Source organism: Tachyglossus aculeatus, chromosome 3, assembly GCF_015852505.1.
Source record: "Tachyglossus aculeatus isolate mTacAcu1 chromosome 3, mTacAcu1.pri, whole genome shotgun sequence".
Taxonomy (NCBI): Eukaryota; Metazoa; Chordata; class Mammalia; order Monotremata; family Tachyglossidae; genus Tachyglossus; species Tachyglossus aculeatus.
This window is the reverse complement of record NC_052068.1, coordinates 14,956,066-14,982,748: the sequence shown is the minus strand read 5'-3', so window position 1 is coordinate 14,982,748 and position 26,683 is coordinate 14,956,066. Positions and strand designations below refer to the sequence as shown.

Here is a 26,683-nt window from a genome sequence, read left to right as displayed (position 1 = left end):
ATACGACCGATTGAATTGGGAAGTGGAGAAGGCTCGGTAGAGGGTTTTTTCCACCACTCTGAATTTAAAGCGGGAGTAAGATGTCCCATTAAAGGCTGGATTCAACGGCAGGCTTTTCAACTCGGTTAACTATATCCTTGGACCAGAGAGAGGTAGAACAGCCTAATGGAAAGAACACACGGCTGAGAGTCAGAGGACCCGGATTCTATGCCCAGTTCCACCATCTATCTGTTTTTCGATCTTGGGCAAGTCGCTTTTCTGTGCCTCAGTTACCTCATCTGTAAAATGCTGATTGAGACTGTATGGGACAGAGACTGTGTCCAAACTGATTATCCGGTATCTACCCCGAGGCTCAATACAGTGCTTGGCACATAGTAAGCGCTTAAATACCATTAAAAAATGTAGATTCTTAAATGCTAACGTTTAAGAAACACTCATTTCCTTTGTTGCCAAATACTTTCTTTATTTTGATCATTTAGCATCAAGCCCCCATTAAGAGCTGGAAATCCTAAAGCTCTTAAAGGAATCTTAGAAGTTCTTTTTTTCTTTTTTATTCAGCTATTTGAATCCAGAGCTGAGAAACAACTTGGAACAAACAAAACATAATCAAACGTGAATGACATTTCTAAGATGTTCTTAATACGCTTCTCGGTTCCAAGCTTTTTATTTGTTTGCTGCATCATCCAAGCTGAAGAGCACCTAGGGATACTGGTGCTGAAACTTCATTGAGGACAGCTGCGGTTGAATGCCACCACAACTAGCGCTATGAAATTTTAAGAGATGAAGTGTTCTGGTGGTAACTCTAGTTATTGATAGTTCCAGAATTCACTTAAGGTTGCCCTGGAAATATAGGAATAAAATACAACAAGGCTTTGGTCAAGAAGGATAAATTGTTTTTAGAATGTTAACCTCATTAGTAAAATCTGGTCCAATTAGGTTGCCATTGAACTCTATCAAATTTTTCCATCAGAAGAAATTAACCTTGATCGAAATGCTGAAGTAATTAAAAAACGATTTAATATTGACCTAATTTAATGGGAAGAAAATATCATTTCATTTGTAGAGTAGTCAATATTTTACAGATTATTTTTTCCTCCTGACCACCAGTTTTTAAGGCACATGAATCAGTTCTCTTCCTCACTGCGTATCCTCACTCCTCTCCCATTACACCCCCAGTTTTCCCAGTTTGCTCCCCTCGAGCCAACCTTCTCACTGTTCCTCTTGGGACTGGCCTCTTGTTCAAATCCTCTCTGATGTCTGGAACTCTCTCTCCCTTGACATGCGGCACCCTACCCTACGTTCACGAGAAGCAGCGTGGCTCAGTGGAAAGAGCCCGGGCTTAGGAGCCAGAAGTCGTGGGTTCTAATCTCAGCTCTGCCCCTTATAATAATAATAATGATGATCACATTTATTAAGCGCTTACTATGTGCAAAGCACTGTTCTAAGCGCTGGGGAGGTTACAAGGTGATCAGGTTGTCCCACGGAGGACTCACAGTCTTAATCCCCATTTTACAGATGAGGTAACTGAGGCACAGAGAAGTTAAGTGACTTGCCCAAAGTCACACAGCTGACAATTGGCAGAGCCGGGATTTGAACCCATGACCTCTGACTCCAAAGCCCGTGCACTTTTCCACTGAGCCACACTGCTTCTCTGCTTCCCTGCTTCCCTTATCAGCTGTGTGACTTTGGGCAAGTCACTTAACTTCTCTGTGACTCAGTTACCTCATCTGCAAAATGGGGATTGAGACTGTGAGCCCCATGGGGGACAACTTGATTACCTTGTATCTACCCCAGTGCTTAGAACAGTGCTTGGCACATAGTAAGTGCTTAACAAATGCCATCCTTATTATTACTATTATTCAAAGCCCTTTTAAAAGCACATCTCCTCCTGGAGGCCTTCTCTGATTAATCTCTCATTTCCCCACCCTTTACTTACATGATAATAATAATAATAATGATGGTATTTGTTAAGTGCTTACTATGTGCAAAGCACTGTCCTAAGCGCTGGGGGGGATACAAGATGATCAGGTTGTCCCACGTGGGGCTCACAGTTTTAATACCATTTTACAGATGAGGTAACTGAGGCCCAGAGAAGTTAAGTGACTTGCCCAGGGTCACACAGCTGACACGTGGCGGAGCCAGGATTCGAACCCATGGCCTCTGACTCCCAAGCCTGTGCTCTTTCTACTGAGCCATGCTGGTCTCTGAACATCCCACCAAAGAATCAATCAATGGTATTTATTGAGCGCTTACTGTGTGCAGAGCACTGTACTAAGCGCTTGGGAAGTACAAGTTGGCAACATATAGAGACGGTCCCTACCCAACAGTGGGCTCACAGTCTAGAAGGGGGAGACAGAGAACTCAATACATGTACCTTTAGACTCCACTGCTTCCTCTTACCTGTCATGAATTTCAGTATCTGTCTACCCTGCTAGACTGTAAGATCCTTGAAGGCAGAGAACATGACTATATATAATTCTCCTAGACTCTTCCAAGTGCTTAGTGCAGTGCTCTGCCCACAAAAGGCACACGATCCATGCTTTGACTGCTTGACCTAGAAAAAGGCCCTTGGACTCTGATTTCTGCATGGCCGATCCTTCAACACAGCCAGAAACCTTCGAAGAATATTTTTTAAAAAAACTAATTCTTAATCTCTCAGTTTCTCTCTCCCTCCTGAAGAATCAGGGCACTGGAAGACGAACTAAAAGCAAGAACCCTTGATATGGTTAAAACTACAGTGAAGGAAATATTCACCGCAAATCCTGTATTTACTGTGTTCCTGAAATCACAACTACCCTTGTAATTAAGGAGATGATTATTTGAGCAGGCAGTGTTGCACTGAAACTGCATTATTCCTGGAGCTCGCAAAAATCCCATAGATTTAATTGGTTCCATTTGTTTTCGTGGACTATCCTGTCAAACCGCTCTTCCATCCTAATTCTCCTCGACCTCTCAGCTGCCTCTGACACTGTGAACCTCTCCCTTCTCCTCAACACGCTATCCAACCTTGGCTTCACATACTCCGTCCTCTCCTGGTTCTCCTCACCTCTCTGGCCGTTCATTCTCAGTCTCCTTCGTGAGCTCCTCCTCTGCCTCCCATCTCAAGGTTCAGTTCTGGATCCCCTTCTATTTTCCATCTACACTCATTCCCTTGGAGACCTCATTCACTCCCAAGGCTTCAACTACCACCTCTATATGCCGATGGATACCCAAATCTAAATTTCCAGCCCGGATCTTTCTCCCTCTTTCCAATGTCGCATCTCCTTCTGCCTTCAAGACATCTCCACTTGGGTGTCCTCCTGTCACTTCAAACTTCCCACCCAAACCCTGTCCTCCCCAACTTTCCCATCACGGTAGACAGAACCAGCACCCTTCCTGTCTCAGAAGCACATAACCCTGGCATTGTCCTTGATGCTTCTCTGTCACTCAACTCATACATTGAATCTGTCACTAAATTCTGTCGGTTCGACCTTCACAACATTGCAAAAATCCATCTTTTCTTCTCCATCCAAACTGCAACCATATTAATACAATCGCTCATCCTAACGCACCTAGATTATTGCATCAGCCTCCTTGCTGACCTCCCAGCCTCCTGTCTCTCCCCACTCCAGTCCATACTTCACTCTGCTGCCTGATTCAGAAAAAATTCAGGACATGTCACCCGGCTCCTCAAAAAACTCCAGTGATTGACCACCCACCTCCGTCTCAAACAAAAACTCCTCGCCACTGGCTTTAAAGCACTCCATTACCTTGTCTCCTGTTATCTCACCTCGCTTCTCTCCTTCTATAGCCCAGCCCACACACTTGGCTCCTCTGGTGCTAATCTTCTCACTGTGCCTCCATCTCGCCTGTCTCACCTGTCCTATCCCTTGGCCACGTCCTGCCTTTGGCTTGGAACTCCATCCCTCCTCAAATCCGACCGACGACTCCTCTTCCCAGCTTCAAATCCTTAATGAAGGCATGTCTCCTTCAAAGCCCCACTTTTCCTCATCTCCCACTCTCTTCTGTGTCACCCTGACTCCCTCTCTTTGCTCTTCCCGCCTCCCAGCCCCACAGCCCTTACATACATATCTGTCATTTTATTTATCTGGAATGATGCCTGTCTCCCCTCATCTAGACTGTAAGCTCTTTGTGGGCAGCGAATGTCACTGTTTATGGTTGCACTGTACTTTCCCAAGCGCTTCGTACAGTGCACAAAGTGAGCGCTCAATAAAAATGAGTGAATGAATGAGTTAATTAGGACGAACCTTAACCGCTGCTTATAATAACCTTCATCGCCATCATCTCGGCATCGCTTTGTTTTGGGGATCCTTCCTCCGCCGCCTTCTTCTCCAGAACCCGGCGAGAGGAGATCGTCCGAATCATCTGCTGGAACCTCCTTCCGTTTCCTGCTCTTGGACCAAGGCAGCAGCTGGTCGTCGGGGCTCGGGGAGGCATCGGAGAGGCGATGCTCTTCTTCCTCCTCATGGTCTTCGGGTCCGTAATCCGACTCCTCGCTCCTGTCGCTCTTGGACTTCCTCGGCGGCTCCCGGGATTTCTGTTGCCTTGGCAGCCACACCTTGCCCCAACATCGGACGGCCTGGCGCTGGAGCTTCTTAAGGTGCTTTTTCAAAGTCCTCTCCGTTTTGGATAGGGTCGCCCTTTTCTTCTTCCAGTCTCCTTCCGCCGTGGAGATCGTCTCCGAATTGCCCGCGGAGGGCTGCGTTTTCTCTCTGGCTCTTTTCCGAAGGGCCGGCCTCCTCCTTTCAAATGACAGCTTGGCTTGATCCGCCAAATATTTCTCAAAGTCTGCTGCTTCGTTAAGCATTAGCTTGCGCGGTTTCCTCTCTTGTTTCTGGGGGATTTGGGTGCCAAACGGGGTCATCTGACCGGTCCGAATGAGTTCTTCCCATTCGCTCTCCTGGGCGGGCATGAGCATACTGCCCAGGGTGGACGGTCCAGGCTCTGTAATATTAGAGAGACTCATTTCAATTTCAATCAATCAATCAATCAATCAATCGTATTTATTGAGCGCTTACTATGTGCAGAGCACTGTACTAAGCGCTTGGGAAGTACAAATCGGCATCACATAGAGACAGTCCCTACCCAACAGTGGGCTCACAGTCTAAAAGGGGGAGACAGAGAACAGAACCAAACATACCAACAAAATAAAATAAGTAGGATAGAAATGTACAAGTAAAATAAATAAATAAATAAATAAATAGAGTAATAAATATGTACAACCATATATACATATATACAGGTGCTGTGGGGAAGGGAAGGAGGTAAGACGGGGGGATGGAGAGGGGGACGAGGGGGAGAGGAAAGAAGGGGCAAACAATTTCACGGGCAAACCATTCCACGTCTCTGCTGAACCAACTAAGGGCTCCATGCGGAGATGCCATAACCGATCCTCCTCCTAAACTGGGAGCCCCAGTTGGGAAGGGGACCGTGTCCAGCCTGATTAGCATGGCAAATAAGTGCTTCACAAATATCACCATTATTAGTAATGATAATGATAATAATGATGGCATTTATTAAGTGCTTACTACACGCAAAGCACTGTTCTAAGTGCTGGGGAGGCTACAAGGTGATCAGGTTGTCCCACGGGGGGCTCACGGACTTAATCCCCATTTTACAGATGAGGTAACTGATGCACAGGGAAGTGAAGTGACTTGACCAAAGTCACACAGCTGACAGTTGGCGGGGCCGGGATTTGAACCCCTGACCTCTGACTCCAAAGCCCAGGCTCTTTCCACTGAGCCACGCTGCTTCTCTATGATGGTAATTATAGTTTAAAAATGACATGTGGTGTCATCAATCAATCAATCGATCAATCATTAACCAGGATTCTGTTCACAGTCAACGGAATGCCTGTCTGAGATACAAAACTAAGAGCTCAGAAAGGACTACACATTGACTTTTCCACTCTTTACCATTTACCACTGATCCAACAATTCCGCTCACTCTCCCTGTCAAGATCAGTGTCGGACAGACCCAGGCGGGGCTACGGCAGGAGGATCGTTATTTGATTAAATACTCTGATACATTCTAAGAAATTGGTAACAGCAACAAGTACATGGTTTTCAACAAAGGTAGACTGCCAAAAAAAGTGTTGTTTTTTCTGTGGGGGGGAGACCACGAATGTGTGTAAAGAGCCACATTTTTGTCACTACTATTATGGTTACAAGACGAGGATTCGCCCTGTGATTAAAAATACGTCTATCTGTTTACAGAAAATAAGGACCTTTAAAAAAAACCTGAAAAACCAACAAGGAAGGAGTTGAATGAAGAAAATGCAGCACTATAAAAAGGTAGTGACGCTAAACTCTCCTCAAAAAATTGTGCTATTGGTTAATCACTTATTATGTGCCAAACACTGTACTGAGTGATGGGGAAGATACAAAGTCATTAGGTGAGCCCGCTGTTGGGTAGGGACCGTCTCTATAAGTTGCCAACTTGTATTTCCAAAGCGCTTAGTACAGTGCTCTGCACACAGTAAGCACTCAATAAATGCGATTGAATGAATGAACGAATCAGGTAAGACGGTCTCTGTCCCACAGGGGGACCATAGCCTAGGGAGCAGAAAGAACAGGTATCAAATCCCCATTTTACAGATGAGGAAACTGAGGCCCAGAGAAGTGACTCGCCCAAGGTCTCATAGCAGGTGAGAGGCAGAGTCAGCATTAGAACCCAGGCCTTCCAACTCTCCAGCCCATTCTTTCATTCAATCGTATTTATTGAGCGCTTACTGTGTGCAGAGCACTGTACTAAGCGTTTGGGAAGTACAAGTTGGCAACATATGGGGACGGTCCCTACCCAACAGCGGGCTCACAGTCTAGAAGAGGCCATCCTGGGCTGAAAAAGGTACGGGGGGGTCTCAGAGACCCCCAGTTCTACGGACGGCACCTCTGAGTTGCAGATTCCCGTGAATCTCAGAGCGGTTTGAGGACTGTAACGGATCTCGGCTGAAGCTGGGAGCTGTTCGAGAACGGGGGCGAAGACTCTGAGCCCCATGTGGGACAAGGATCGTCCAACCAGACTACCATGGATCTACCCCAGCACTTAGTACAGCATCAGCACATAACAAAAACCTTAAAAAAAAAACCAACCTGGCTCCCAACATCTCTTGAAACCACCATGTACATTCTCTTGCAAGAGTCCTGATTTGCAGGAAGGGTGGGAGATAATTGTATAGGGACGGTGTCGAGTTCCATCCCGCTCACCCTCTGGGGGATGCTGAGAGGGACCGTCTCTATATGCTGCCAACTTGTACTTCCCAAGCGCTTAATACAGTGCTCTGCACACAGTGAGCGCTCAATAAATACGATTGAATGAATGAATGATCATAAAGGTAAGATGAATGCTCATTTCAAACAGAGGGTGTCATGCTACGGTTCTAAAATTGGGCACGAGTGCTCAAACTGCTGCAGCTGGCGTTGGCCGGCAGCACACCCACTCTGGTCTAGTTTTCTTTCTGTTAATTAAAAAACAAACCAACACTAAGCGATCCCTCCATTACGTTGCCTGCATAGCTACAGTTCTCTTTAACCAGTAGCAGAAATGGAGGAAGTGTTTTTACAGCACAGCAGAATAATTTTTCAAATTCAACTGCGGCCTTCCCGCCTCTCTGCCCTTTTATATTTCACTGATTCAAGATTTCTTGGGTTCTAAAGATTTCCATGATGCTGTTCTCTGACACATGAGTGCTAGTCTATGGGATGTCCGTTATGCGCTCGTCAGAGAAGTACACAGACAGAAGCCGCGTGGTCTCGTCACCCGGCAGCCCAGACTAGAACCTCAGTCCCTCTTTCTCCCAAGTGGGTCCTTTCAATCAATCGATCGGTTAATGCTATTTATCGACTCGAAACCATGCCTCACGTGAGAAATCGGGCTATCAGTCAATGGTAGTTATCGAGCGCTTACTGTGTGCCGAGCACCCGGGAAGTCTAGCCCCTCAAAACTTCCAATGTCCCACAAATTCCAGGGCCCCCAAGAAAGTGAAGAGACATGACAAGCGGGTAAGAGAGATTGTTTTGAAGGTGAAATGGGGGCAGACGGGCGAACACGGGTTTTTTGATGTTGGCCTTCCACATGCGATGGAGGCTGTCTTTTAGGAAGCCAGCTGAGCATCCTCCACCCTGAGATTTGGGCAACAAAGACTGGACGAACTCCAACCACTGATGCTGTCTGCTCTGTCAGTTGGGAGCCTGCCTCATCAATAAGTAGATGATTGGGGGAGGAGGAAAGGGGGATTTGAGGTACAGGACCCCTTTATGGCCAGAGTGACAGTCTCAGAGTCCCAATGCAAGACCAGTAATAATGATAATAATAGTGAATAATTACGGTATTTGTGAAGCGCTTATTATGGGCCAGGCACTGTACTGAGCACTGGAGCGCATACAAGCAAATCGGCTTGGACCCAGTCCCTGTCCCAGGTGGGTCTCACAGATCCCCATCACCTGTAAAATCCCCATACTACAGATGAGGTAATTGAGGCCCAGAGAAGTGAAGTGATTTCCCAAGGTCAAGCAGCAGACAACTGACTCTCACGGCCCTGCTCTATCCATTATGCCATGCTGTTTCTCTAATAATAATAATAACAATAATAATAATAATAATGATTGTGGTATTTGTTAAGCACTTACTTTGTGCCAGGCACTGTTCTAAGCGGTGGGGTAGTTACGAGGTGATTGGTTTGGCCATACAGTGCTCTCCTCTAGACCGACCTAGCAACGTTGGGAGAAATCCTGAAAAACAGCGGACTAAAATGGGAAGCAAAGCCGTAACAGCTATGGAGACCTACCTGCCCCTCCAGCTCATCAGTCGGTCCATCTTTGGCATTTATTAAGTACTTCCTGGGTGCAGAGCAGGGAGTTAAGCGCTTGGGAGCATCCTCTATAACCCAGTCGACTACACTCACTTCCTTGGTGAACTCTTTCGCTCCCATGGCTTCAACTATCATCTCTACACTGATGATACCCAAATCTACATCTCTGCCCCTGCTCTCTCTCCTTCCCTCCAGGGTCGTGTCTCCTCCTGCCTTCAGGACCACTCCACCTGGATGTCTGCCCGCCACCTAAAACTCAATATGTCCATGACTGAACTACTTTATCTTCCCTCCCAAATCCTGCCCTCTCCCTGACTTTCCCGTCACTGTAGACGGCACTACCATCCTTCCCGTCTCACAGGGCCGCAACCTTGGTGTCGTCCTCGATTCCGCTCTCTCCTTCACCCCACACATCCAATCTGCCACCAAAACCTGCCGGTCTCACCTTTGCAACATTGCCAAGACCCGCTCTTTCTTCTCCATCAATACCGCTACCTTGCTGGTTTAATCTCTCATCCTATCCCGCCTGGATTACTGCATCAGCCTCCTCTCTGATCTCTCATTCTCCTGTCTCTCCCCACTTCAGTCTATACTTCACCCTGCTGCCAGGTTATCTTTGTGCAGAAACGCTCTGGGCATGTTACTCCCCTTCTCAAAAATATCCAGTGGCTGCCTGTCAACCTACGCATCAGGCAAAAACTCCTCACCCTCGGCTTCAGGGCTGTCCATCACCTCGCCCCCTCCTACCTCACCTCTCTTCTCTCCTTCTCCAGCCCAGCCCGCACCCTCTGCTCCTCTGCCACTAACCTCCTCACCGTACCTCATTCTCACCTGTCCGGCTGTCAACCCCCGGCCCACGTCCTTCCCCTGGCCTGGAATGCCCTCCCTCCACATATCTGCCAAGCTAGGCCTCTTCCTCCCTTTAAAGCCCTACTGAGAGCTCACCTCCTCCAGGAGGCCTTCCCAGACTGAGCCCCCCTTTTCCTACCCTCTTCCCCATCCCCCCCACCCTACCTCCTTCCCCTCCCCAAAGCACCTGTATATATATATATATAAATCTGTACAAATATGTATATATATATATATATATATATACATATTTGTACAGATTTATTACTCTATTACTTGTACATATTTACTATTCTATTTATTTTGTTAATGATGTGCATATAGCTTTAATTCTATTTGTTCTGATGATTTTGACACCTGTCTACATGTTTTGTTTTGTTGTCTGTCTCCCCCTTCTAGCCTGTGAGCCCATTATTGGGTAGGGACCGTCTCTATATGCTACTGACTTGTACTTCCCAAGCACTTAGTGCAGTGCTCTGCACACAGTAAGCGCTCAATAAATATGATTGAATGAATGAATGAATGTTCCTGGCCCACCGGGAGTTTGCGGTCTAGAGGGGAGCACTGTATGGCCAAGCCGATCACCTCGTATTTACCCCACCGCTTCTTGGATCAGAAACGTCGCCACTGATGGTACAGGGCCGGCACAAAGAAGCGGGACTAGAACCCAGGTCTCCAGATTCCCAGAGCGGTGCTTTTTCCACGGGACCGACAACGGGGCTATTCCCACCAAATGTGTCATAGGGTACTTGATAAATCCCAATTACCTACTAAATATGAATATTCCTAAAAGACCTAACCCTGCTCAATTCAGAACACACACCCGAAGAAGTAACCCCCTCACCCTAATCCTGTTTAGACAGTAAGCTCCTTTAGGGCAGAGGTCATGACTATCAACTGTATTGTACTCACCCAAGCACTCACTACAGGGCTCTGAACCAAAATTTTGCACCTCTCATTAACTGACTAGCTTAGAACTGATATATTAAATATTCCAGCTTCTCAGAAACCACCACAGCCAGGAGAAAAGTCAAACACCAACTGAAAACTGGGTATGAATCAATTAGTGGTATTTACTGAGCGCTTGCTGGGTGCAGAGCACTGGATTAATCCCTTGGGAGAGTTGACTCCAACAGAGTTGGTCAGACAACTTCCCTGCCCACGAGTGTGCAGCCTAAAAGGGGGGCACAGACATTAATACAAATAAATTAAGGATATGTGCACATATACTGTGGGGATGACGGAAGGGTGATTAAAGGAAGCAAACTCATTCAATCGCATTTATTGAGCGTTTACTTGCGCAAAGCACTGTATCTGAATGAGAAGCAGCATGACCTAGTACAAAATGTCAAGCTGTGTGACTTTGGGCAAGTCACTTAACTTCTCTGCGCCTCAGTTACCTCATCTGTAAAGTGGGGATTGACTGTGAGCCCCTGTGGGACAACCTGATCACCTTGTAACTTCCCCAGCACTCAGAACAGTGCTTTGCACATAGTAAGTGCTTAAGAAATGCCATCATTTTTATTATTATTATTATTATTATTATTATTATTATTATTATTATTAAAAAGCACAGGCCTGGGAGTTCAGGGGACCTGGGTTCTAATTCCAGCTCCATTACAGACTGTGAGCCCCTCATGGGACAACCTGATTACCCTGCATCTACCCCAGCGCTTAGAACAGTGCTTGGCACTTGGTAAGTGCTTAACAAATACCATCATTATTATTACTTGTCTGTTGTATGACCTTGGACAAGTCACTCAACTTCTCTGTGACTCAGTTACCTCATCTGTAAAATAGGGATTAAAAATGTGAGACCCCCGTGGGGCACGGACTATGTCCAACTTGATTATCCTGCATATATCCCAGAGTTTAGGGCAGTGTCTGGCACATAGTAAGCGCTTAACAAACACCACTGGAAAAAAAATAAAGAGTTCAAGGGCAACACAGGGGACTGGGAGAAGATAAAATGAGTGCTGAGTCGGGGAAGGCTTCATGGAGGAGACCTGCTTTTATTCAGGCTTTGAAGGTGGGGAGAGCGATCGTCTGTTGGATATGAAGAGGGCGGGCATTCATCATCATCATCATCATCAATCGCATTTATTGAGCGCTTACTATGTGCAGAGCACTGTACTAAGCGCTTGGGAAGTACAAATTGGCAACATATAGAGACAGTCTCTACCCAACAGTGGGCTCACAGTCTAAAAGGGGGAGACAGAGAACAAAACCAAACATACTAACAAAATAAAATAGATTCCATTCCAGGTCAAAGGTGGGACATGGGCGATGGGTTGGGGGTGACAGAGATGAAACGGAGGTGTGGCGAGTAGGCCAGCATTAGAGGAGCCAAGTGGGCAGGCTGGGATGTATTTGGAATGTCAACCTACTCACTGGACCTCCAGCTTGCAAATCCGGCCAGCGACCCCTCGCCCACATCCCGCCTCTGGTCTGGAACTCCCTCCCTCTTCGCATCTGAAGCCCTACTGAGAGCTCACCTCCTCCAAGAGGCCTTCCCAGACTGAGCCCCCTTTGTCCTCTCCTCCTCCCCATCCCCTCTGCCCTACCTCCTTCCCCTCCCCACAGCACTTGTATATATTTGTACAGATTTATTACTCTATTTTACTTGTACATACTTACTATTCTATTTCTTTTGTTAATGATGTGCATCTAGCTTTAATTCTATTTGTTCTGATGACACCTGTCCACATGTTTTGTTTTGTTGTCTGTCTCCCCTTTCTAGACTGTGAGCCCGTTGTTGGGTAGGGACCGTCTCTGTATGTTGCCAACTTGGACTTCCCAAGCGCTTAAGCACTTAGTACAGTGCTCTGCACACAGTAAGCGCTCAATAAATACAATTGATTGATTAGTTCAGTGCTCTGCACACAGTAAGTGCTCAATAAATTCAATTGAATGAATGAATGAATCTGATAGACAAGTGACTCTCTCCATCTTCCAAGACTTACTGAACGCACATCTCCTCCAAGAGGCCTTCCCTGACTAAGCCCTCATTTCCACTTCTCCATCACTCTTGCGCTTGAATTTGCTGCCCTTATTTACCCCTCAGCCCTAAAGCACCCATGTACAGATCCATCATTTGCTTATTTACATTAATATCTACCTCTCATTTTAGACTGTAAGGTCCTAATTGGCAGGGAACACGGCTATCAACTCTGCTGTACTCTCCCAAATGTGCTCCGCACACAACAGGCATTCAATAAATCCAGCGTTTAGTACAGTACCTGGCACACGGTAAGCACTTACGTATCATGAAAAAAAATTATTCCTCTTTTAATTTATGGCAACTGAACTTTAAAATATCCCACGACTGATCGTTTCCTTTCATTTCTCCCACCCAAATCCTCTTCTAAATGTTACACTGTTTTTAAAAAGGCGAATAATCATTCTTTTGAGAACAGCTAGAGTCAGCAGCTAATGGAAATATATATAAATGCAGTTTGTACTTTGAGATTTCACTGCTTTAGGGCATCAGCCTCTACCTCTAATGGTTAATAACTCAGCAACTGCTAAAATTATATTGCAAAGTTCTTTATTTGGGAGCACCAACTCCACAACTTTCAGGACCAGCAAACTCACTAAGAGGCTGTCTCAGACTAGAGGTAATAATAATAATGATAATTTTAGTATTTATTGAGCGCTTACTAGGTGCCAAGCACTGTTCTAAGCACTGGGGAGGTTACAAGGTGATCAGGTTGCCCCACACGGGGCTCACAGTCTTCACCCCCATTTTACAGATGAGGGAACTGAGGCCCAGGGAAGTTAAGTGACTTGCCCAAAGTCACACAGCTGATAAGTGGATTAAAACCTCTTTCCACTGAGCAATGCTGTGGAGAAGTTGGAATCGCTGAACATTTTCATTCAGTCGCATTTATTGAGAGCTTACTGCGTTCAGATCACTGTACTAAGCGCTTGGGCGACTACAACAGCAGATACATTCCCTGCCCACCGTGAGCTTACAGTCCAGAAGATGAGCGTCATTTGAATCGACTTCTCTTCCTGAGTTGATTCAGCGAGACATAGCTGGTAGTCTCGCAAATAATTCCCACAAAGATAAGGAGAGAGCCATTTCGCGAGGGCTGATTGATGATGATGTTCCGTTCTCACAGTGTAATTCAATCAAGATGTTAGTCATCTTTATCAAATTAGCTCTGAGAACATGTTATGATTTCCAATTTATTAAGTGCGATATTTAATGGGCGTAAGTGGTCTCTCGTGAACTAAGCCACGGATTTTCTTTCATTCTTTCAAATTCCCTGCAAGGATTACGAGAGATACGTGCCGCCGTCGGTGTCTTGAATCGATGTTACGGAATCGCATTTCGACAGCAAACCGCTGAGATGTATCTTCTCCGTGCCAAGGACGGGGATGGAGTAATTAACCCCCATCGAAGAGAGGTATTAAACGCAAATGCTAATAAAGCAGAAGACCTTAACTAGAGTTTCTCACCTTCATCGGCTTCCAAATCCTCAACTGCTCGAATATCAATCTCTGTTCCACCAAGAACTGCCAGAAGACGTTTTTCTTTGGCTTTGATCTTCCTTAATTGATTTTCCTTCAAATAGGAGAATATACGGGAAGGAAAAGCGACAAATCCTTTATCCTGGTGACCGAGTCAGAATTAATGTATAGTGACATTCGCTTCTAAAAGGCAAGTCAGCTGGGAGCACCATTTATTTCTACACTGCTTTTCGAGTAAATGCCCAACAGCTGCGGAGTAGAACTGTCACTGTCACTCTGAAAAATTAAATCTCACTTACTGGGCTTGGAGGTGGAGTCCCAGCAATTGGTTGACACAATAATAATAGTAATAATAGTAATAATAATAATAATAATAATAATAATAATAATGGCATTTATTAAGCGCTTACTAGACTGTGAACCCATAATTGGGTAGGGACCGTCTCTCTATGTTGCCAACTTGTACTTCCCAAGCGCTTAGTACAGGGCTCTGCACACAGTAAGCGCTCAATAAATACGACTGAATGAATGAATGAATGAATGAAAGTCACTTGATGATGATGATGGCATTTATTAAGCGCTTACTATGTGCAAAGCACTGTTCTAAGCGCTGGGGAGGTTACAAGGTGATCAGGTTATCCCACGGGGGGCTCTTGGTCTTAATCCCCATTTTACAGACGTGGGAACTGAGGCCCAGAGAAGTGAAGTGACTCGCCCAAGGTCACACAGCTGACAGTTGGTGGAGCTGGGATTTGAACCCATGACCTCCGACTCCAAAGCCTGGGCTCTTTTCACTGAGCCACCACCGACTGACTGATACTCTAGGACTTGTCCAGTCCGATCATCCGTTCAACCGATCAATCACCGGTATTTATTGAGCGCATACTGTGTGGAGAGCACTGTACTAAGCGCTTGGGAGAATACAATACGACAGAGATGGTCTGCTATCTTAAAGAGGGGTTTAGCACCAAGTAAACGCGCAGTTCTAGACTGTGAGGCCACTGTTGGGTAGGGACCGTCTCTATATGTTGCCAACTTGGACTTCCCAAGCGCCTAGCACAGTGCTCTGCACACAGTAAGCGCTCAATAAATACGATCGAATGAATGAATTCTTCCCAGCATACTGATTAAACAGAGGGGATAATCTCCTCCAGGCCTCAGTTCCCTCACCTGTAAAACTGGGATTGAAACTGCGAGTCCCACATGGGACAGGGACTGTGTCCAACCCAACTGAATTGTCAGGTATTCACTCCAATGCTTACTACAGTGCCTGGCACATTGTAAGCGCTTAACAAATACCATTATTATTCATTCATTCATTCAATCGTATTTATTGAGCACTTACCATACGCAGAGCCCTGTACTAAGCACTTGAAAAGTACAATTCAGCAACAGAGAGAGACAATCCCTGCCCACAACGGGCTCACAGTCTAGAAGGGGGGAGACAGACGTCAAAACAAGTAAACAGGCATCCATAGCATCAATATCATCATCATCATCAATCGTATTTATTGAGCGCTTACTATGTGCAGAACACTGTACTAAGCGCTTGGGAAGTACAAATTGGCAACATATAGAGACAGTCCCTACCCAACAGCGGGCTCACAGTCTAAAAGGGGGAGACAGAGAACAAAACCAAACATACTAACAAAATAAAATAAATAGAATAGATATGTAGAAATAAAACAAATAAATAAATAGAGTAATAAATATGTACAAACATATATACATATATACAGGTGCTGTGGGGAAGGGAAGGAGGGAAGATGGGGGGGATGGAGAGGGGGACGAGGGGGAGAGGAAGGAAGGGGCTCAGTCTGGGAAGGCCTCCTGGAGGAGGTGAGCTCTCAGCAGGGCCTTGAAGGGAGGAAGAGAGCTAGCTTGGTGGATGGGCAGAGGGAGGGCATTCCAGGCCCGGGGGATGGCATTCCAGGCATTCAATATAAATAAACAGAATTACCTGAACATATCTTTAGACTCCCCCCACTTACTGAACGCATCGACTGCATCGTTTTGCCACGCCTGTTATTTACCGTGGTGTCTGTCTCTCCCGGTAGACCGCAAACTACTCAAGGCCACGGCTCGTGTCTACTAACTACCGTTTTACACTCTCCCAAATGCTTAGAACAGTCGCTGGACACGGTAAACACTCAAATACCAATGAGACGGTGATACTGCAAGCTCCCCTCCTCCAGGAGGCCTTCCCAGACTAAGCCCCCCTTTTCTTCTGCTTCCCCTCCCCATCACCCCCACTCCCTTGCTCTGCTCTACCCCCCCACAGCGCTTGTGTGTATATATGTACATATTTATAATTCTATGTATTTTTATTAATGATGTGTACATCTCTACAATTCTATAATTTTTAGACTGTGAGCCCACTATTGGGTAGGGACTGTCTCTATGTGTTGCCAAACTGTACTTCCCAAGCGCTTAGTACAGTGCTCTGCACACAGTAAGCGCTCAATAAATACGATTGATGATGAATTCTACCTATTGATATTGATGCCTGTTTACTTGTTTTGATGTCTGTCTCCCCCTTCCTAGACTGTGAGCCCGCTGTGGGTGGGGATGGTCTCTCTTGGTTGCTGCACTGTACTGTCCAAGTGCTTAGTACGGTGCTCGGAAGCGCTCAGTAAATACAACTGGATGAATGAATGATGGATAGTACACTCTACCATCATCAAATCGTATTTATTGAGCGCTTACTATGTGCAGAGCACTGTACTAAGCGCTTGGGAAGTACAAGTTGGCAACATATAGAGACAGTCCCTACCCAACAGTGGGCTCACAGTCTAAAAGGGGGAGACAGAGAACAAAACCAAACATACTAACAAAATAAAATAGAATAGATATGTACAAGTAAAATGAATAGAGTAATAAATATGTACAAACATATATACATATAGACAGGTGCTGTGCACAAATAAAATAGATATGCACAAATAAAATAAATAAATAGAGTAATAAATACCAAGGGCTTAGTTCAGTGCTCTATAGAGAGGAATCACTCAATCAATTCAATTCCCACGTTGGGAAGCAGCGTGGTTCAGGGGAAAGAGCCCGGGCTTTGGAGTCAGAGGTCATGGGTTCAAATCCCAGCTCCGCCAACTGTCAGCTGTGGGACTTTGGGCAAGTCACTTCAGTCCTCTGGGCCTCAGTTCCCTCATCTGTAAAATGGGGATTAAGACTGTGAGCCCCACGTAGGACAACCTGATCACCTTGTAAACTCCCCGGCGCTTAGAACAGTGCTTTGCACATAGTAAGCGCTTAATAAATGCCATCATAATTACTATTAGAGAAGCAGCATGGCTCAGTGGAAAAGAGCCCGGGCTTTGGAGTCAGAGGTCATGGGTTCAAATCCCAGCTCCACCAACTGTCAGCTGTGGGACTTTGGGCAAGTCACTTAACTTCTCTGGGCCTCAGTTCCCTCATCTGTAAAATGGGGATTAAGACTGTGAGCCCCACGTAGGACAACCTGATCACCTTGTAAACTCCCCGGCGCTTAGAATAATGATTTGCACATAGTAAGCGCCTAATAAATGCCATCATAATTACTATCAGAGAAGCAGCATGGCTCAGTGGAAAAGAGCCCGGGCTTTGGAGTCAGAGGTCATGGGTTCAAATCCCAGCTCCACCAACTGTCAGCTGTGGGACTTTGGGCAAGTCACTTAACTTCTCTGGGCCTCAGTTTCCTCAACTGCAAAATGGGGATTAAGACTTGTGTGCCCCCTGTGGGACAACCTGATCACCTTGTAACCTCCCCAGCGCTTAGAACGTGCTTTGCACATAGTAAGCGCTTAATAAATGCCATTATTATTATTATTATTAATCAGTGCTATTGATAGGCTACCTGTTCTTGGTTGTCTTAACTAAGTCTGGAGGTCTGGAAGCGTCCTAGTCAGGGCACTGGGGTGTCCCTGCACTCTCAAATGGTGGGAAAATGAGAAATTTGGGGGCACCAAAGGAATGCCCCATTCCGCCAGGTTCGGCTTTGGCCCGGTGCCACCGGCTCATAGACTCAGGACCCCCTGCCTTGTGCAAGACTCCATTATATGAATTTTCACTGACACAAGCCCAGCTCCACCACTCGTCTGCTGTGTGACCTTGGGCCAGTCACTTCACTGAGAAGCAGCGTGGCTCAGTGGAAAGAGCCTGGGCTTTGGAGTCAGAGGTCGTGGGTTCAAATCCCGGCTCTGCCAATTGTCAGCTGGGTGACTTTGGCTGGGCCTCATTTACCTCATCTGTAAAAGACTGTGAGCCCCCTGTGAGACAACCTGATCACCTGGTAACCTCCCCGGCACTTAGAACAGTGCTTTGCACATCGTAAGCGCTTAATAAATGCCATCATCATTATTATTATTATTATTATTCTCTGGGCCTCAGTTACTTCAACTGTCAAATGGGGATTAAGACTGTCAGCCCCCTGTGGGACAACCTCATCACCTTGTAACCTCCCCAGCGCTTAGAACAGTGCTTTGCACATCGTAAGTGCTTAATAAATGCCATCATCATTATTATTATTATTATTATTCTCTGGGCCTCAGTTACTTCAACTGTCAAATGGGGATTAAGACTGTCAGCCCCCTGTGGGACAACCTCATCACCTTGTAACCTCCCCAGCGCTTAGAACAGTGCTTTGCACATCGTAAGTGCTTAATAAAAGCCATCATCATTATTATTATTATTCTCTGGGCCTCAGTTACTTCAACTGTCAAATGGGGATTAAGACTGTCAGCCCCCTCTGGGACAACCTCATCACCTTGTAACCTTCCCAGCGCTTACAACAGTGCTTGGCACACAGTAAGCGCTTAATAAATGTCATTATTATTATTATTATTATTATTATTATTATTCATTCAATCGTATTTATTGAGCGCTTACTGTGTGCAGGGCACTTTACTAAGCGCTTGGGAAGTGCAAGTTGGCAACATATAGAGATGGTCCCTACCCAACAGCAGGCTCAGTCTAGAAGCGGGAGACAGACAACAAAATCAAACATAATTATTATTACTCTCCGGGGCTCAGTTACCTCGTCCGGAAAATCAATCCAGGGTATTTAATAAGCGCTTCCCATACGGGTCACGGACTTTGCCCAACCCGAAGAGCCGATATCTAGTCAGCGCTTAGTAGAGTGCCCGACCCACTGGAGGCGCTTACCAAATACCAATAAAAAATACAGTTTTTCCAAAACGCCTCCGATTTTCCTAGTGAAACCCGGGTCTCCGACTTGAGCCTTTTTCCCAAAGAAGACGTTTAGTGCTTTTCGAGTCACCTTGTTATATTTCTGCCGTTTCACGGAATCCAGTTTTCTGTTGACGTCTTTGTTGTTGGGAGCTTCGGGGGTAAGCTGTTCAATAATCGTATCGATCTGCCTCAGAGATGTTGAACAGGATCTGAAAAATAAAATAAAACTGTCCGCTTTTCTTCCGCCGAAATCATCATCCTTCAAGTGCGATCTGAGGGAAAGGCCAAGGACATTCATACACCTATCTAGGCCTTCTCAATCAATTAATCAATGGTGTTTATGGAGCGTTTATGTGCACAGCACTACACTAAGCACTTGGGAAATGACAATGGAGTTGGAAGGCAGGATTCCTGCCCACAAAGAACTGTGCCCTCCATCATCATCATCATCAATTGTATTTATTGAGCGCTTACTATGTGCAGAGCACTGTACTAAGTGCTTGGGAAGTACAAATTGGCAACACATAGAGACAGTCCCTACCCAACAGTGGGCTCACAGTCTAAAAGGGGGAGACAGAGAACAAAACCAAACATACTAACAAAATAAAATAAATAGGATAGATATGTACAAGTAAAATAAATAAATAAATAGAGTAATAAATATGTACAACCATATACACATATATACAGGTGGCACACCGCTGAGTAGAGTGTTTTGCACGCAGTAAGCGCTCAATAAATAGGACTGATTGATTAGAGGGTGAGATGGGCAGTCACATAGTAATAATAATAATAATAATTATGGCATTTGTTAAGCGCTTACTATGTGCAGAGCACTGTTCTAAGCGCTGGGAAGGGGGATACAAGGTGATCAAATTGTCCCACGTGGGGCTTACAGTCTTAATCCCCATTTTAAAGATGAGGGAACTGAGGCTCAGAGAAGTTAAGTGACTTGCCCAAGGTCACACAGCAGACACGTGGCGGAGCTGGCATTCGAACCCATGACCTCTGACTCCAAAGCCCGGGCTCTTTCCACTGAGCCACGCTGCAGGTGGGGGAAATGGAGTATAGATGAATATGAGGAGATGGATGAGTATAAGGAGAAGCAGCGTGGCTCACGGGCTTTGGAGTCAGTGGTCGTGGGTTCAAATCCCGGCTCTGCCAATTGTCAGCTGTGTGACCTCGGGCAAGTCACTTAACTTCTCTGGGCCTCAGTTCCCTCATCTGTAAAATGGGGGTTGACTGTGAGCCCCCCGTGGGACACCCTGAACACCTTGTAACCTCCCCAGTGCTTAGAACAGTGCTTTGCACATAGTAAGCGCTTAATAAATGCCATTATTATTATTATTATTATTATTATTATTTGGAGTCAGAGGTCATGGGTTCAAATCCCGGCTCTGCCGCTTGTCAGCCGTGTGACTTTGGGTAAGTCACAACTTCTCTGTGCCTCAGTTCCCTCATCTGTAAAATGGGGATGAAGACTGTGAGTCTTCCGTGGGACAACCTGATCACCTTGTAACCTCCCCAGCGCTTAGAACAGTGCTTTGCACGTAGTAAGTGCTTAACAAACGCTATCATTTTAAGGATGCGTTCATAAGAGCTGCGGGTTTGGAGCTGCAGTGAACATCAAGTTCACTGCAACATCAACATCAGCGCTTAGAACAGTGCTTTGCACATAGTAAGCGCTTAATAAATGCCATTATTATTATTATTATTATCAAGTGCTAAAGAGTTACAAATCCAAATGCGAAGGCGAGGTGGAAGGGAGATCTTGGAAGAGATGGAATTTGGGGAAGACGTGGAAGGCGGGGGTTCGATGGACGAGAAGAGGGAAGAAGTTCCAGGTCAAAGGGGGGAAGTGGGCAAGGGGCTGGCGGTGAGATAGGGAATCAATCAATCAATCAATCGTATTTATTGAGTGCTTACTATGTGCAGAGCACTGTACTAAGCGCTTGGGAAGTACAAATTGGCAACATCTAGAGACAGTCCCTACCCAACAGTGGGCTCACAGTCTAAAAGGGGGAGACAGAGAACAAAACCATACTAACAAAATAAAATAAATAGAATAGATATGTACAAATAAAATAAATAGAGTAATAAATACGTACAACCATATACACATATATACAGGTGCTGTGGGGAAGGGAAGGAGGTAAGACGGGGGGATGGAGAGGGGGACGAGGGGGAGAGGAAGGAAGGGGCTCAGTCTGGGAAGGCCTCCTGGAGGAGGTGAGCTCTCAGCAGGGCCTTGAAGGGAGGAAGAGAGGGAAGATGGAGGTACAAAGAGAAGATTGGCATTAGAGGAGCAAAATGGGCAGGCTGGCTTGGGGCAGAAAACCAGAGAGGACAGGAGCAGGAGAGATGATTGAGTGTCTTAAAGCCAACTGCAAGGAGTTTCTTTTGGATGAGGAAATGGCTAGGCAACCAACTTCTTCTTCCTAGCGGTGAATTACTTTGGGGGTGTCTCCCACACTGGGTCGTAAGATCCTTTAAGGAAAGGACAGCATCTACTAACTCCATTCTACTCTAATGCTTACAGCGTTCGGTACACAGCGGATTCTAGACCGTAAGTTCATCGTGGGCAGGGAATGTGTCTTTTCAATCAATCAATCAATCATCATCATCAATCGTATTTATTGAGCGCTTACTATGTGCAGAGCACTGTACTAAGCGCTTGGGAAGTCCAAACTGGCAACATATAGAGACGGTCCCTACCCAACAGTGGGCTCACGGTCTAAAAGGGGGAGACAGAGAACAAAACCAAACATACTAACAAAATAAAATAAATAGAATCAATCAATCAATCAATCAATCGTATTTATTGAGCGCTTACTGTGTGCAGAGCACTGTACTAAGCGCTTGGGAAGTACAAGTCGGCAACACACAGAGACGGTCCCTACCCAACGGTGGGCTCACAGTCTAGAAGGGGGAGACAGAGAACCAAACAAAACATAGTAACACAATAAAATAAATAGAATATGTACAAATAAAATAGAGTAATAAATCCATACAAACATATATACATATATACAGGTGCTGTGGAAAAGGGAAGGAGGTAAGGCGGAGGGGGGTTTGGAGAGGGGGAGGAGGGGGAGAGGAAGGAGGGGGCTGATCACCTTATAACCTCCACAGTGCTTTCACTGTTATACGGTACTCTCCGAAGGGCTTAGTACAGCGCTTTGCATGCAGTAAGTGCTCAATAAATAGGACTCGCAACGAATGAATGGTTGGCTCCCAAGAGAAAATAAAAAAATAAAATATTGGCTGTTTCAACAGAGAAGCAGCGGGGCCCAGTGGAAAGAGCACGGGCCTGGGAGTTGGAGGACCTGGGATCTAATCCCACCTCTGCCACTTGTCTGCTGTGTCACCTTGGGCAAGTCGCTTCACTTCTCTGGGCCTCAGACACAACTGAAAAATGGGGATTGAAGCTGTGAGCTTCACATTCATTCAATCTATTTATAATAATAATAATAATAATAATAATAATAATGATGATGATGACTTTTATTAAGCACTTACTATGTACAAAGCACCATTCAAAGCACTGGGAAGGTTACAAGGTGATCAGGTTGTCCCATGTGGGGCTCACAGTCTTCATCCCCATTTTACAGATGAGGTAACTGAGGCGCAGAGAAGTTAAGTGACTTGCCCCAAGTCACACAGCTGACAATTAGCGGACCCGGGATTCAAACCCATGACCTCCGACTCCAAAGCCCGGGCTCTTTTTCCACTCAGCCATGCTGCTTCTCAAAGTGCTTCTTACTGAGCACTTACTGTGTGCAGAGCACTGTACCAAGAGCTTAGTACACACGGGACAGGGATTGTGTCCAACCAAATTATCCTGTATTTACACCAGAGCTTAGTGCAGTGCCTGGCACACAATAAGCAGTTAACAATAGGCAATAAGCAGTTAACAAATACCATTAAAAAACCGGAATTATTCATACTGCCTCCTGAAGTTGGCTACAAAAAGAAGCAGCGTGGCTCAGTGGATAGAGCCCGGGCTTTGGAGTCAGAGTTCATGGGTTCAAATCCCGGCTCCGCCAATTGTCAGCTGTGTGACTTTGGGCAAGTCACTTCACTTCTCTGGGCCTGTTACCTCATCTGTAAAATGGGGATGAAGACTGTGAGCCCCCCGTGGGACAACCTGATCACCTTGTAACCTCTCCAGCGCTTAGAACAGTGCTTTGCACATAGTAATCGCTTAATAAATGCCATTATTATTATCATTATCAAATCAGAAGGGTCAACGATGCCTGAAAATCCTCCTTTCTTTGCCACAGAGTTGTATGCGGCCTAGTTTAAACCAGTCGGACGCATTCTACAGAGCCACATTTTTATAGGGTAACTATTCCCTACAACCAGAAACCCTGTTTACTCTTCCAATTTAACAGCCTTCAGCGGTAGCCAGAGCACCTGACTTTGGATTGGCCTGGAACTGATCCTCTCGGCTAGTGGATAATAATAATAATAATAATAATAATAATAATAATGATGGCATTTATTAAGCTCTTACTATGTGCAAAGCAGAAAAATGTCCGCAGCTGGGAGCCAGGAGCCAGTCCTGACTCTGCCACTTAGTACTGATATTTAAGGTGCCCATTTGATAGAGTGAACTGCTCTTCTCAAACGCAGATCAAGTTCAGAGAAAAGCCACAGGTTTCCTGCCCAAAAGAAGCTTAGGCTCTAACAAAGATGACAAACACATGTTGACAAGTGGAGTGTCAGAATAAATGAGTAAAAAAGATATACCTGAGTGCCACGTGACCAGGAGTAAATCACTGAACTTCTCTATGCCTCAGTTTCACAGGGATAAAACAGCTTCCTTTTAGTCTGTTCCATGTGGGATAGAGATGGCTTCATGTGACCCCTCAAAACATATTATTTTTATTGTGATTCTGGTTATCATCAAAAATGCTGCCATATCTCTCCAGAAATTGGTATTAGGCTTCAGGCTTCCAGAAACAGACACATTCTATGCGTCGATGTGGAAATATGTGTTGGCAAGATGTGGCAAATAGCCATCGTTAGGTGCTCTCTCTTCCATCTGTTCATTCACTCATTCATTCAATCATATTTACTGAGCACTTACTGTGTGCAGAGCACTGGACTAAGCGCTTGGGAAGCACAATTTAGCAACAGAGAGAGACAATCCCTGCCCACAACAGGCTCACAGTCTAGAAGGGGGGGAGACGGACATCAAAACAAGTAAACGGGCATCGACAGAAATATAGATATATACGCATCGGAATAAGTCAACAGGCATTAATATAAATAAATAGAATTATAGCTGTTGGTTTGTGCTGTTGCTTGATGCCTGCTTGATACGACTCTAGGCGTATTTTATTTTGTTGGTATGTTTGGTTCTGTTCTCTGTCTCCCCCTTTTAGACTGTGAGCCCACTGTTGGGTAGGGACTGTCTCTATGTGTTGCCAATTTGTACTTCCCAAGCGCTTAGTACAGTGCTCTGCACATAGTAAGCGCTCAATAAATACGATTGATTGATTGATTGATTGATAGGCGCAAATAATCATTATAATAATTACAATTATGGTGTTTGTTTGTGTCAAGCACTGTTCTTCTAGACCGTGAGCCCGTTGTTGGGTAGGGATTATCTCTGTTGCCGAATTTTACTTTCCAAGCGCTTAGTACGCTGTACTAAGCGCTTGGAAAGTACAAAGCAGCAGTAAACAGACACATTCTCTGCCCACAGTGAGCTATTCTCCATCTACACCCACTCCCTTGGAGAACTCGGAGAAGCCATGGCTTCACCTGCTGTCTCTATGAGGATAACTCCGGTGTCCAACTTGATTATCTTGTACCTACCCCGGTGCTTGGTACAGTGCCTGGAACATAGTAAGCGCTTAACAAATACCAATTAAAAAAAAAATCCTCCAGTATAGGTTCAAATGTAAAGAAGAAAATTCAGCCACCTCAAAGTTTTTACGCTTTCGGAACTCTGCGTTTTTCAAGAGAGGCATCTTCTAGACTGTGAGCCCACTGTTGGGTAGGGACCGCCTCTATACGTTGCCAACTTGTCCTTCCCAAGCGCTTAGTACAGTGCTCTGCACACAGTAAGCGCTCAATAAATACGATTGAATGAATAACTCCAAATCTACTTTTCCAGCCCTGATCTCTCCCTTTCTCTGCAGACTCGCCTTTCCTCCTGCCTTTCAGACATCTCTACTTGGAAGTCATTCACTCATTTAATCATATTTAGTGAGCGCTTTCTGTGCACAGAGCACTGCATTAAGTGCTTAGGAGAGTACAATATAATGACAAACAGACACATTCCCTGCCCACAATGAGCTTACAGCCTGATACCTCAAACTTAACAGGTCCAAAACAGAACTCCTTAACTTCCCACCCAAATCTTCTTATTCCTGTGATTTTCCCATCACTAAAGAAGCATGGCTTAATGGAAAGAGCCCAGGCTCGGGAATCAGAGGACATGGGTTCTAATTCCGGCTCCACCACCTGTCTGCTGTGTGACCTTGGGCAAGCCACTTAACTTCTCTGGGCCTCCGTTACCTCATCTGTAAAATGGGGATTAAGACTGTGAGCCCCACGTGGGACAACCTGATGATTTTGTATCTGGCACAGCGCTAAGAACAGTGCTTGACACATAGTGAGCATGGAACAAAAGACATTATTATTATTATTATTATTATTGTTACACTCATACCACCATTATCCTGAACAATTACTTTTTTTAAGGTACTTGTTAAGCGCTTATTACGAGTGAAACACTGTCCTTACCACTGGGGTAGGTACAAGTTAATTATAGTTTAAGTAGGAGGGAGAACAGGACTGAGGCACAGAGAAGTTAAGTGACTTGCCCATGTGTTTGTATCTAACCCAGCGCTTAGAACAGTGCTTGGCACACAGCAAGTGCTTAACAAATACCATCATCATCATTATTATTATTTTCCATTCATTCAATTGTATTTATTGAGCACTCACTGTGTGCAGCGCACTGTACTAAGCACTTGGAAAGTACAATCCGGCAACAGATAGAGATAATCCCTACCCAACAACGGGCTCACATCATCAATCGCATTTATTGAGCGCTTACAATGTGCAGAGCACTGTACTAAGCACTTGGGAAGTACAAATTGGCAACATATAGAGACAGTCCCTACCCAACAGTGGGCTCACAGTCTAAAAGGGGGAGACAGAGAACAAAACCAAACATACTAACAAAATAAAATAGTCTAGAAGATAATAACAATGATGGTATTCGTGAAGTGCTCGTTATGTGCCAAGCACTGTTCTAAGCCCGGGGTAAATACAAGATGATCAGGTTGTTCCACGTGGGGCTCACAGTCTTAATTCAATTCAATCGTATTTACTGAGCGCTTACCG

General features: G+C 45.4%; 1 protein-coding gene across 1 annotated transcript in view; it reads right to left on the bottom strand.

Annotated features, from left to right (window-relative positions):
* The window catches only part of ERCC6 (ERCC excision repair 6, chromatin remodeling factor), a 154,266-nt gene that overhangs the window by 114,974 nt on the left and 12,609 nt on the right, over window positions 1–26,683 (bottom strand). The window contains exons 3-5 of the mRNA XM_038744022.1: window positions 19,407–19,527; window positions 14,123–14,228; window positions 4,248–4,944 (exon numbers count right to left, since the gene is read on the bottom strand). Coding sequence (XP_038599950.1) covers window positions 4,248–4,944; window positions 14,123–14,228; window positions 19,407–19,527 — 924 coding nt within the window. The remainder of the gene's footprint in view (window positions 1–4,247; window positions 4,945–14,122; window positions 14,229–19,406; window positions 19,528–26,683) is intronic.